We start from the raw sequence: 14038 nt of genomic DNA on the forward strand, positions 1-14038 counted from the left end.
AGACAGTGACTCCTTGATTGTAACTCCTCACATGTAAAGACAGTGACTCCTTGATGGTAACTCCTCACATGTAAAGACAGTGACTCCTTGATGGTAACTCCTCACATGTAAAGACAGTTACTCCTTGATGGTAACTCCTCACATGTAAAGACACAGTGACTCCTTGATGGTAACTCCTCACATGTAAAGACACAGTTACTCCTTGATGGTAACTCCTCACTTGGTAACTCCTCACTAAAGACAGTGACTCCTTGATGGTAACTCCACACATGTAAAGACACAGTTACTCCTTGATGGTAACTCCTCACATGTAAAGACACAGTGACTCCTTGATGGTAACTCCACACATGTAAAGACACAGTGACTCCTTGATGGTAACTCCACACATGTAAAGACACAGTGACTCCTTGATGGTAACTCCTCACATGAAAAGACACAGTTACTCCTTCATGGTAACTCCTCACATGTAAAGACACAGTTACTCCTTGATGGTAATTCCACACATGTAAAGACACAGTTACTCCTTGATGGTAACTCCACACAATGGAAGACACAGTGACTCCTTGATGGTAACTTCTCACATGTAAAGACAGTTACTCCTTGATGGTAACTCCTCACGTGTAAAGACACAGTTACTCCTTGATGGTAACTCCACACAATGGAAGACACAGTTACTCCTTGATGGTAACTCCACACAATGGAAGACACAGTTACTCCTTGATGGTAACTCCAGCAGTGTTGAGCTGTTTCTTCAGCCCTGATTCCAGAATGACAATATCCAACGACAAAACTTTGGATAGCTGTTTTCTATTTTCTACAGTTATATATTAGCATCACGTAGCCAGCAACATGACCTTGTAACAAACAATGATCAGTTTGTGCTCTTCCATACATATGACTCCATCCTACTCTGCCTTTCTATTCTCTTGTCATTGGAACAGTTTCTTTCGTTCAATATTATTTAGCTGGTCCCCTGTCTGTTAGTTAGCTGGTCCTCTGTCTGTCTGTCAGTTAGCTGGTCCTCTGTCTGTCAGTTAGCTGGTCCTCTGTCTGTCAGTTAGCTGGTCCTCTGACTGTTAGTTAGCTGGTCCTCTGTCTGTCAGTTAGCTGGTCCTCTGTCTGTTAGTTAGCTGGTCCTCTGTCTCTCAGTTAGCTGGTCCTCTGTCTGTCAGTTAGCTGGTCCTCTGTCTGTCAGTTAGCTGGTCCTCTGTCTGTCAGTTAGCTGGTCCTCTGTCTCTCAGCTAGCTGGTCCTCTGTGTGTCAGTTAGCTGGTTCTCTGTCGTCTGTCAGTTAGCTGGTTCTCTGTCTGTCAGTTAGCTGGTTCTCTGTCGTCTGTCAGTTAGCTGGTCCTCTGTCTGTCAGTTAGCTGGTCCTCTGTCTGTTAGTTAGCTGGTCCTCTGTCTCTCAGTTAGCTGGTCCTCTGTCTGTCAGTTAGCTGGTCCTCTGTCTGTCAGTTAGCTGGTCCTCTGTCTGTCAGTTAGCTGGTCCTCTCTGTCTGGTCTGTTAGCTGGTCCTCTGTCTGTCTGTCAGTTAGCTGGTTCTCTGTCGTCTGTCAGTTAGCTGGTTCTCTGTCGTCTGTCAGTTAGCTGGTTCTCTGTCTGTCTGTCAGTTAGCTGGTTCTCTGTCTGTCAGTTAGCTGGTCCTCTGTCTGTCAGTTAGCTGGTCCTCTGTCTCTCAGTTAGCTGGTCCTCTGTCTGTCAGTTAGCTGGTCTCTCTGTCTGTCAGTTAGCTGGTCCTCTGTCTGTCAGTTAGCTGGTCCTCTGTCTGTCAGTTAGCTGGTTCTCTGTCGTCTGTCAGTTAGCTGGTCCTCTGTGTGTCAGTTAGCTGGTCCTCTGTCTGTCAGTTAGCTGGTTCTCTGTCGTCTGTCAGTTAGCTGGTCCTCTGTCTGTCAGTTAGCTGGTTCTCTGTCGTCTGTCAGTTAGCTGGTCCTCTGTCTGTCAGTTAGCTGGTCCTCTGTCTGTCAGTTAGCTGGTTCTCTGTCGTCTGTTAGTTAGCTGGTCCTCTGTCTGTCAGTTAGCTGGTCCTCTGTCTGTTATTTAGCTGGTCCCCTGTCTCTCAGTTAGCTGGTCCTCTGTGTGTCAGTTAGCTGGTCCTCTGTGTGTCAGTTAGCTGGTCCTCTGTCTGTCAGTTAGCTGGTCCTCTGTCTGTCAGTTAGCTGGTCCTCTGTCTGTCAGTTAGCTGGTCCTCTGTCTGTCAGTTAGCTGGTCCTCTGTCTCTCAGTTAGCTGGTCCTCTGTCTCTCAGTTAGCTGGTCCTCTGTCTCTCAGTTAGCTGGTCCTCTGTCTGTCAGTTAGCAGCCAACCACTGTATTCTGTGTGTGTGTGTGTGTGTGTGTGTGTGTGTGTGTCTGCAATACTGTCCTCAATCACCCCGAGGCTACATGTACCTTAATATCACCTCAGACTCACAGACACCAGGATATCAGACGTGGGTTCAAATAGTATTTGAAATCGTTCAATTACTTTGAGCATTTGCTTTAGCCTGGCTGGAGTGTCGGATGAATGGAGTTTGCACTTTTGTGACTATTCTATTGGTTCCGTTGCACCTGGTAAGCTCAATCAAGCACAGCCAAAGTATGTTAAATTATTTCAAATAGTATTTGAAACCAAGGAACAGTGCACACTAGTCAAAGGGCTAGAGAATTGGGATGCAGACAGGGTGTCTCAGGGGTTTATTGGAAGGTAGACTACATGAGAGAGAAGATGAAGGGCTGGGAGAGTCAGCAGACCATGTTCTCTCTCTCTCTCTCTCTCTGTCTCTCTGTCTCTCTCTCAGGTGTCATACAGAACATACTTCAACTCCATGGACAGGGTCTGCATACAGAACATACTTCAGCACCATGGACAGGGTCTGCATACAGAACATACTGCAGTACCATGGACAGGGTCTGCATACAGAACATACTGCAGTACCATGGACAGGGTCTGCATACAGAACATACTGCAGCACCATGGACAGGGTCTGCATACAGAACATACTTCAGCACCATGGACAGGGTCTGCATACAGAACATACTTCAGCACCATGGACAGGGTCTGCATACAGAACATACTTCAGTACCATGGACAGGGTCTGCATACAGAACATACTTCAGTACCATGGACAGGGTCTGCATACAGAACATACTTCAGTACCATGGACAGGGTCTGCATACAGAACATACTTCAGTACCATGGACAGGGTCTGCATACAGAACATACTGCAGCACCATATACAACTCCAGGGACTAGAGAGACAGTGCTGTCTGGCTCTGCATGTACAGGATAAATGAACACTGAATAAGAAGTCAGTATCAACTGACCACTGCACTCAAGGCACGGATGCACACACTCACACATACAAACACACACACACACACACACATTACCAACAACGACGAGACGGCCTACAGGGAGGTGAGGGCCCTCGGAGTGTGGTGTCAGGAAAATAACCTCACACTCAACGTCAACAAAACTAAGGAGATGATTGTGGACTTCAGGAAACAGCAGAGGGAACACCCCCCTATCCACATCGATGGAACAGTAGTGGAGAGGGTAGCAAGTTTTAAGTTCCTCGGCATACACATCACAGACAAACTGAATTGGTCCACCCACACAGACAGCATCGTGAAGAAGGCGCAGCAGCGCCTCTTCAACCTCAGGAGGCTGAAGAAATTCGGCTTGTCACCAAAAGCACTCACAAACTTCTACAGATGCACAATCGAGAGCATTCTGGCGGGCTGTATCACCGCCTGGTACGGCAACTGCTCCGCCCACAACCGTAAGGCTCTCCAGAGGGTAGTGAAGTCTGCACAACGCATCACCGGGGGCAAACTACCTGCCCTCCAGGACACTTACACCACCCGATGTTACAGGAAGGCCATAAAGTTCATCAAGGACAACAACCACCCAAGCCACTGCCTGTTCACCCCGCTATCATCCAGAAGGCGAGGTCAGTACAGGTGCATCAAAGCTGGGACCGAGAGACTGAAAAACAGCTTCTATCTCAAGGCCATCAGACTGTATAACAGCATCACTAACATTGAGTGGCTGCTGCCAACACACTGACTCAACTCCAGCCACTTTAATAATGGGAATTGATGGGAAATGATGTAAAATATATCACTAGCCACTTTAAACAATGCTACCTTATATAATGTTTACATACCCTACATTATTCATCTCATATGCATACGTATATACTGTACTCTATATCATCTACTGCATCTTTATGTAATACATGTATCACTAGCCACTTTAACTATGCCACTTTGTTTACATACTCATCTCATATGTATATACTGTACTCTATATCATCTACTGCATCTTTATGTAATACATGTATCACTAGCCACTTTAACTATGCCACTTTGTTTACATACTCATCTCATATGTATATACTGTACTCGATACCATCTACTGTATCTTGCCAATGCTGCTCTGTACCATCACTCATTCATATATCTTTATGTACATATTATTTATCCCTTTACACTTGTGTGTATAAGACAGTAGTTTTGGAATTGTTAGTTAGATTACTTGTTGGTTATTACTGCATTGTCGGAACTAGAAGCACAAGCATTTCGCTACACTCGCATTAACATCTGCTAACCATGTGTATGTGACAAATAAAATTTGATTTGATTTGACACACGCACACACACACACACACACACACACACACATACATACACACAAACATACAAACACACAAACATACAAACACACACACACACACAAATAATCACTGTCCTTTGGGTCCGTGGTGTCTGGTTCACATGTTCATGCAGCAATCTACTTAAAGTTCATTAAATAACTGCAGGAGAATTTGCATTACTGTGACATTTCTACTAAGTGATATAAATATTAACACTGTTCTCTAATCTCCCCAGGCTGGCTTCATGAACTGGCAAAACGTCTCGACACCCCTTACTTCCTGTCACCTTTAACCTCGTTCCTCGGAGTCACTGATTCGCTGCACACTTCTAGAACTAATGGGTTGGCAGCCAATTACAATCACTGGAACACATCAGGGTCAGAGCCGATTGGACAGGATTTCTCCTCCTCCTTCAGCTCCGGCCAATGGAACGTCAGCGAGGCGGGGCGGAGCCAGGTGAATGGCTCAGGGGTCTCGGGGGCGGCGCTAGGAGGCGGGCCGTCAGTGAGGAGCTCCTACGTGACGTCTCTGTACTTCGCTCTGAGCAGTCTGACCAGCGTGGGCTTCGGAAACGTCTCAGCCAACACAGACTCTGAGAAGATCTTCTCCATCTGCACCATGCTCATAGGAGGTGAGACACGCTGACTCACTGTTAGGAGTTCAGACACGCTGACTCACTGTTAGGGGGTGAGACACGCTGAATCACTGTTAGGAGGTCAGACACGCTGACTCACTGTTAGGAGGTGAGACACGCTGACTCACTGTTAGGTGAGACATGCTGACTCACTGTTAGGTGAGACACGCTGACTCACTGTTAGGAGGTGAGACGCTGACTCACTGTTAGGAGAGACACGCTGACTACTGTTAGGAGGTCAGACACGCTGACTCACTGTTAGGAGGTGAGACACGCTGACTCACTGTTAGGAGGTGAGACACGCTGACTCACTGTTAGGAGGTGAGACACGCTGACTCACTGTTAGGAGGTGAGACACGCTGACTCACTGTTAGGAGGTGAGACACGCTGACTCACTGTTAGGAGGTGAGACACGCTGACTCACTGTTAGACACGCTGACTCACTGTTAGGTGAGACACGCTGACTCACTGTTAGGAGGTGAGACACGCTGACTCACTGTTAGGAGGTGAGACACGCTGACCCACTGTTAGGAGGTGAGACACGCTGACTCACTGTTAGGAGGTGAGACACGCTGACTCACTGTTAGGAGGTGAGACACGCTGACTCACTGTTAGGAGGTGAGACACGCTGACTCACTGTTAGGAGGTGAGACACGCTGACTCACTGTTAGGAGGTGAGACACGCTGACTCACTGTTAGGAGGTCAGACACGCTGACTCACTGTTAGGAGGTCAGACACGCTGACTCACTGTTAGGAGGTGAGACACGCTGACTCACTGTTAGGAGGTGAGACACGCTGACTCACTAGGAGGTGAGAGCTGTGAGACACGCTGACTCACTGTTAGGAGGTGAGACACGCTGACTCACTGTTAGGAGGTGAGACACGCTGACTCACTGTTAGGAGGTGAGACACGCTGACTCACTGTTAGGAGGTGACACGCTGACTCACTGTTAGGAGGTGAGACACGCTGACTCACTGTTAGGAGGTGAGACACGCTGACTCACTGTTAGGAGGTGAGACACGCTGACTCACTGTTAGGAGGTGAGACACGCTGACTCACTGTTAGGTGAGACATGCTGACTTGCAGATTTCAACCACATCAGCAGAAATGTTCACCAGAGTTGGTTCAACCAAACTCAATCATATATCAACACACATCTGATGTTGGCGTAATGTTGACATGATGTTGACATGATGTTGATGTGATATTGACTTGATGTTGAGGTTATGTTGACGTGATGTTGACGTGATGTTGACGTGATGTTGAGGTGATGTTGACGTGATGTTGAGGGAATGTTGATGTTGACGTGATGTTGACATGATGTTGAGGTGATGTTGACGTGATGTTGACGTGATGTTGACATGATGTTATGTTGACGGGATGTTGACCTGATGTTGAGGTGATGTTGACATGATGTTGAGGTTATGTTGATGTGATGTTGAGGTTATGTTGATGTGATATTGACGTGATGTTGAGGTTATGTTGAGGTTATGTTGACGTGATGTTGAGGTGATGTTGAGGTTATGTTGATGTGATATTGACGTTATGGTTATGTTGATGTGATGTTGACGTGATGGTTATGTTGATGTGATGTTGATGTGATGTTGAGGTGATGTTGAGGTTATGTTGACATGATGTTGATGTGATCTTGACCTGATGGTTATGTTGATGTGATGTGATGTTGAGGTTATGTTGATGTTGAGGTTATGTTGATATGATGTTGACGTGATGTTGACATGATGTTGACATGATGTTATGTTGACGGGATGTTGACATGATGTTGAGGTGATGTTGACGCGATGTTTGATATGTTGACGTGATGTTGACATGATGTTGAGGTTATGTTGACATGATGTTGACGTGATGTTGACGCGATGTTTGATATGTTGATGTGATGTTGACGCGATGTTTGATATGTTGATGTGATGTTCATATGATGTTGAGGTTATGTTGATGTTGACGTGATGTTGAGGTTATGTTGACGGGATGTTGACATGATGTTGAGGTGATGTTGATGTGATGTTGACATGATGTTGAGGTTATGTTGATGTGATATTGACGTGATGTTGACGTGATGTTGACGTGATGTTGACATGATGTTATGTTGACGGGATGTTGACATGATGTTATGTTGACGGGATGTTGACATGATGTTGAGGTGATGTTGATGTGATGTTGACATGATGTTGAGGTTATGTTGATGTGATGTTGAGGTTATGTTGATGTGATATTGACGTGATGTTGAGGTTATGTTGACGTGATGTTGACGTGATGTTGAGGTGATGTTGAGGTTATGTTGACGTGATGTTGACGTGATGGTTACGTTGATGTGATGTTGAGTTGATGTTGAGGTTATGTTGAGGTCATGTTGACGTGATGTTGACATGATGTTGAGGTTATGTTGACGTGATGTTGAGGTTATGTTGACATGATGTTGACGTGATGTTGACATGATGTTGAGGTGATGTTGACATGATGTTATGTTGACGGGATGTTGACATGATGTTGAGGTGATGTTGACGTGATGTTGACATGATGTTGAGGTTATGTTGACATGATGTTGACGTGATGTTGACGCGATGTTTGATATGTTGATGTGATGTTGACGCGATGTTTGATATGTTGATGTGATGTTCATATGATGTTGAGGTTATGTTGATGTTGACGTGATGTTGAGGTTATGTTGATATGATGTTGAGGTTATGTTGATGTTGATGTGATGTTGACGTGATGGTTATGTTGATATGATGTTGAGGTTATGTTGATATGATGTTGACGTGATGTTGAGGTGGTGTTGAGGTTATGTTGATATGATGTTGACGTGATGTTGAGGTGATGTTGATGTGATGTTGACATGATGTTGACGGGATATTGACATAATGCTGAAGTTATGTTGACATGATGTTGACGTGATGTTGACATGATGTTGTGGTGATTTTGATGTGATGTTGACATGATGTTGATGTTATGTTGATGTGATGTTGACGTGATGTTGAGGTGATGTTGAGGTGATGTTGATGTTATGTTGATGTTATGTTGATGTGATGTTGAGGTTATGTTGATGTGACATTGAGGTTATGTTGATGTTGACGTGATGTTGATGTGATGTTGAGGTGATGTTGAGGTGATGTTGATTACGATGTTGACTTCAGGTCTGTAGCTAGTAGGAGGCCAGTGGTCCACACACAGACGACAGATTGGAAGAGGTCTGTCAGCAAAATAAATATGTTGAGAGTTAGAAGCCTCTCATGCTCAGCTTGCTCTCTGATTAACTGAGGATTGCCTCCCAAAACAGTCTAGTGTCAGGGACACACCGTGACATGTCGCTATGGCAACGGAGGCAGCTGGGCAGAGCAGGATGCCAGTTAGGAAGCACTTTGATGCCAAGATTGTGCCAGTCTGAGCCCTGGAAAGGGTTGCAGCTCAGACCACATCCTTAGAGATTACTGTAGAAAACAAGAATGGATGGATGAATGGATGGATGGAGGGAGGGAGGGAGGGTGGGTGGATGGGATGGATGGATGGAGGTGGGAAGGAGGGAGGGAGGGATGGATAGAGGGAGGGTGGGATGGACGGATGGAGGGTGGGATGAAGGAAGGAGGGAGGGAGGGATGGCTGTATGAATGAATCCACTAACTGTACACCAATATCAATTGTCCAGTAATTGATCAACAACAATTCCATCAAATTAGCACTGTGCTGAACCAGTGAAGACAATCAACCACTCTTCCACCTCTCCCTCTCCACCCCTCTCCCTCTCAACCCCTCTCCCTCTCCACCCCTCTCCCTCTCCACCCTCTCCCTCTCCACCCCTCTCCCTCTCCCTCTCAACCCCTCTCCCTCTCCCTCTCAACCCCTCCACCCCTCTCCCTCTCCACCCCTCTCCCTCTCCACCCCGCCACCCTTCCACCTCTCCTTCTCAACCCCTCTCCCTCTCCCTCTCAACCCCTCCACCCCTCTCCCTCTCAACCCCTCTGCCCCTCTCCCTCTCAACCCCTCCGCCCCTCTCCCTCTCAACCCCTCCACCCCTCTCCCTCTCAACCCCTCCACCCCTCTCCTTCTCAACCCCTCTCCCTCTCCACCCCGCCACCCCTCCACCCCTCTCCCTCTCAACCCCTCCACCTCTCCTTCTCAACCCCTCTCCCTCTCAACCCCTGCATCTCAACCCCTCCACCCCTCCACCTCTCCTTCTCAACCCCTCTCCCTCTCCCTCTCAACCCCTGCATCTCAACCCCTCCACCCCTCCCCTCTTCCTGTCCAACTCTCCACCACTCCCTCTCCACCCCTCCCTCTCCACCCCGCCACCCCTCCACACCTCTCCTTCTCCACTCCTCCACCCCACCTCTCCCCTCCCCTCCCCTCTTCCTCTCCAACCCTCCACCACTCCCTGTCCACCCCTCCACCCCTCCCCTCTTCCTCTCCACCCCTCCACCTCTCCTTCTCCACCCCTCCCTCTCCATCCCTCCCTCTCCACCTCTCCCTCTCCACCCCTCCACCTCTGCTTCTCCACCCTTCCACCCCTCCCTCTCCACCCCTCCCTCTCCACCCCTCCCTCTCCACCTCTCCCTCTCCACCCCTCCACCTCTCCTTCTCCACCCTTCCACCCCTCCCTCTCCACCCCTCCCTCTCCACCCCTCCCTCTCCACCCCTCCACCTCTCCACCCCTCCCTCTCCACCTCTCCCTCTCCACCTCTCCCTCTCCACCCCTCCTTCTCCACCCCTCCCTCTCCACCCCTCCACCTCTCCTTCTCCACCCTTCCACCCCTCCCTCTCCACCCCTCCCTCCTCCACCCCTCCACCCCTCCCTCTCCACCTCTCCCTCTCCACCCCTCCCTCTCCACCCCTCTCCCTCTCCTTCTCCACCCTTCCACCTCTCCCCCAGCCCTGATGCATGCTGTGGTATTCGGTAACGTGACAGCCATCATCCAGAGGATGTACTCTCGGCGCTCCCTCTACCACACACGTACCAAGGACCTGAAGGACTTCATCCGGGTCCACGGGCTGCCCAAGGCCCTGGAACAACGCATGATGGAGTGCTTCCAGACCACCTGGTCCGTCAACAACGGTATCGACGTCAGCGAGGTGAGCTACCAGGTTTTATGATCTGACCTCAGGCTGTGAACAGGTCAAAGGTTACAATCTGTCTCTGTCATTTTAGGTTACGGCCATACAGAGTTTGTATCCAAAATAGATTTCCTATAGGCCGTTCTGGCTCACACAATGCTAACTTCCTTATTAAAGTTGATTTAGCCAATGGTTACTCTATGAGGTTAATACATTGAATGAGGAAGTGAAAAAGTTTACATTTGTTAACCTTTGATGGATAGAATAGTAGACAGATGTGGAATGTATTCTTTATTCATCTCTCCTTTCCTCTCCTCTCCTCTCCTCTCCTCTCCTCTCCTCTCCTCTCCTCTCCTCTCCTCTCCTCTCCTCTCCTCTCCTCTCCCTCCTCTCCTCTCCTCTCCTCTCCTCTCCTCTCCTCTCCTCTCCTCTCCTCTCCTCTCCTCTCCTCTCCTCTCCTCTCCTCTCCTCTCCCTCTCCTCTCCTCTCCTCTCCTCTCTCCTACCGTAGCTGTTGAAAGACTTCCCAGATGAGTTGAGGGCAGACATCGCCATGCACCTGAACAAGGAGCTCCTGCAGCTGTCTCTGTTTGAGTCGGCCAGTAGGGGGTGTCTACGCTCCCTGTCCCTCATCATCAAGACATCGTTCTGCGCCCCGGGGGAGTATCTCATCCGCCAGGGAGACGCCCTGCAGGCCATCTACTTTGTCTGCTCTGGGTCCATGGAGGTGCTGAAGGACAACACGGTGCTGGCTATACTGGGTAGGGGACTGGCAGTGTGTGTGGGTATGTCTACTTTGTCATGGTGTTGGAGGTGGTGGTAGGACTATAAACCTTCTAAAACATCTGTGCAGCCTTCACTGCCAGTCTTTACCATTTGGCTATCAGTGTGTGTGTGTGTGTGTGTGTGTGTGTGTGTGTGTGTGTGTGTGTGTGTGTGTGTGTGTGTGTGTGTGTAGACTTCACTGTCTTCACAGGAACATGTCTCTCTGTGATTCATTATGAAGGAGGCCTGTATTATAGATGATGTGTTGGTTATTAATATGGAGGGTTCAGTACAGGAACGTGTTTACCTTGGGGAGGCCAGTACACAACACATGATTGGTGGAGACAAGTACACGCGTTACATAAGGAGCTAAAATTAGCATGTATCTGTGTGGGGTGGGTGTCTTTATGTCTGTGTGTTGCATCACTTCATGGTGACCTGATCAGCTCTGACTCCCTGTGTGTGTTTCCTATGTATCCCCAGGTTGTGGAGACCTGATTGGCTCTGACTCCCTGTGTGTGTTTCCTATGTATCCCCAGGTTGTAGAGACCTGATTGGCTCTGACTCCCTGTGTGTGTTTCCTATGTATCCCCAGGTTGTGGAGACCTGATTGGCTCTGACTCCCTGTGTGTGTTTCCTATGTATCCCCAGGTTGTGGAGACCTGATTGGCTCTGACTTCCTGTGTGTGTTTCCTATGTATCCCCAGGTTGTGGAGACCTGATTGGCTCTGACTCCCTGTGTGTGTTTCCTATGTATCCCCAGGTTGTGGAGACCTGATTGACTCTGACTCCCTGTGTGTGTTTCCTATGTATCCCCAGGTCGTGGGGACCTGATTGGCTCTGACTTCCTGACCAAGGAGCAGGTGATCAAGACCAATGCCAATGTGAAGGCCCTGACCTACTGTGACCTGCAGTACATCAGTCTGAAGGGGCTCAGAGAGGTGCTCTGGCTCTACCCAGAGTACGCCCAGAAGTTCATCACTGAGATACAACATGATCTGACTTATAATCTGAGAGAGGGGCATACGGCTGAGGTGATTAGTAGACACACAGAACAGAACGCATTCACTGGGACTCTCTCTCTCTCTCTCTCTCTCTCTCTCTCTCTCTCTCTCTCTCTGTCTGTCTGTCTGTCTGTCTGTCTGTCTGTCTGTCTGTCTGTCTGTCTGTCTGTCTGTCTGTCTGTCTGTCTGTCTGTCTGTCTGTCTGTCTGTCTGTCTGTCTGTCTGTCTGTCTGTCTGTCTGTCTGTCTGTCTGTCTGTCTGTCTGTCTGTCTGTCTGTCTGTCTGTCTGTCTGTCTGTCTGTCTGGATTAGAAATAGCAGCAGTTTCTCAGAGTGTGCCGCGGCATCTAAAAATAGCATGCAAGAGAGGAGGTGGTTGTCCCTGAAGGCCTGTGCCCCCCTCTGCCTACAGCACAAAGCCCCCAGATTAATATAGATCCACAACAAACAGATGGGTAGATCAGTAGTGAAGGGTGTAGAGGGGAGATCCCCTGATGACTTCAGGGCTGCAGTAGATCAGTAGTGAAGGATGTAGAGGGGAGATCTCCTGATAACTTCAGAGCTGCAGTAGATCAGTAGTGAAGGATGTAGAGGGGAGATCTCCTGATGACGTCAGGGCTGCAGTAGATCAGTAGTGAAGGGTGTAGAGGGGAGATCTGATGACTTCAGAGCTGCAGTAGATCAATAGTGAAGGGTGTAGAGGGGAGATCTCCTGATGGCTGTAGTAGATCAGTAGTGAAGGATGTAGAGGGGAGATCTCCTGATGACGTCAGGGCTGTAGTAGATCAGTAGTGAAGGATGTAGAGGGGAGATCTCCTGATGACTTCAGAGCTGCAGTAGATCAGTAGTGAAGGGTGTAGAGGGGAGATCTCCTGATGGCTGTAGTAGATCAGTAGTGATGGATGTAGAGGGGAGATCTCCTGATGACGTCAGGGCTGCAGTAGATCAGTAGTGAAGGATGTAGAGGGGAGATCTCCTGATGACTTCAGGGCTGCAGTAGATCAGTAGTGAAGGATGTGAGATGGGGAGATCTCCTGATGACGTCAGGGCTGTAGTAGATCAGTAGTGAAGGATGTAGAGGGGAGATCTCCTGATGACTTCAGGGCTGCAGTAGATCAGTAGTGAAGGATGTAGAGGGGAGATCTCCTGATGACGTCAGGGCTGTAGTAGATCAGTAGTGAAGGATGTAGAGGGGAGATCTCCTGATGACGTCAGGGCTGTAGTAGATCAGTAGTGAAGGATGTAGAGGGGAGATCTCCTGATGACGTCAGAGCTGGAACCCAGCTGGAATTCTCTGGATCTGTATGGATATCACACACACACACACACACACACACACACACACACATGCAAAGACACACACACATGCAAAGACACACACACACCCGCACACACATGCAAACACACAGACAAGATCACCTGAGGGTCCACTGTGTTCTTTTTGTTGCAGTCTGAGAGTACGCTTTCCCTTTCTGTGGCATGCTGCACATGAATGGTGGCACGTGCATATACACACACACACACACACACACACACACACACACACACACACACACACACACACACACACACACACACACACACACACACACACACACACACACTCTGAGTCAGAGAACAGTCAGAACAGAACATTCCCTCCTCAGTGCTGTTCTCCCCAGGCATCCCACTGCTAAATATAGACCCTCTGATCTAAATATAGGTCTGCTATGGGGACGTTGGGCTGGTATGGGGACGTTGGGCTGGCTATAGAGGCAAGAGGAGGAGAGGAGAGACCCTCTGATCTAAATATAAGTCTCTGCAATGGGGACGTTGGGCTGGTATAGAGGCAAGAGGAGGAGAGGAGAGACCCTCTGATCTAAATATAGGTCTCTGCTATGGGGACGTTGGGCTGGTATAGAGGCAAGAGGAGGAGAGGAGAGACCCTCTGATCTAAA

General features: G+C 48.6%; 1 protein-coding gene across 1 annotated transcript in view; it reads left to right on the forward strand.

Moving 5' to 3' along the window:
• The window catches only part of LOC112243407 (potassium voltage-gated channel subfamily H member 3), a gene marked incomplete at its 3' end in the record, with an annotated part of 28019 nt that extends 15887 nt beyond the window's left edge, over positions 1-12132 (forward strand). Inside the window, 4 exon segments of the mRNA XM_042315985.1 lie at positions 4870-5265; positions 10153-10352; positions 10845-11094; positions 11918-12132. Coding sequence (XP_042171919.1) covers positions 4870-5265; positions 10153-10352; positions 10845-11094; positions 11918-12132 — 1061 coding nt within the window.
• Between the last annotated feature and the right edge of the window lie 1906 nt (positions 12133-14038).

This window comes from Oncorhynchus tshawytscha, unplaced genomic scaffold, assembly GCF_018296145.1.
Source record: "Oncorhynchus tshawytscha isolate Ot180627B unplaced genomic scaffold, Otsh_v2.0 Un_contig_7215_pilon_pilon, whole genome shotgun sequence".
Lineage (NCBI taxonomy): Eukaryota > Metazoa > Chordata > Actinopteri > Salmoniformes > Salmonidae > Oncorhynchus > Oncorhynchus tshawytscha.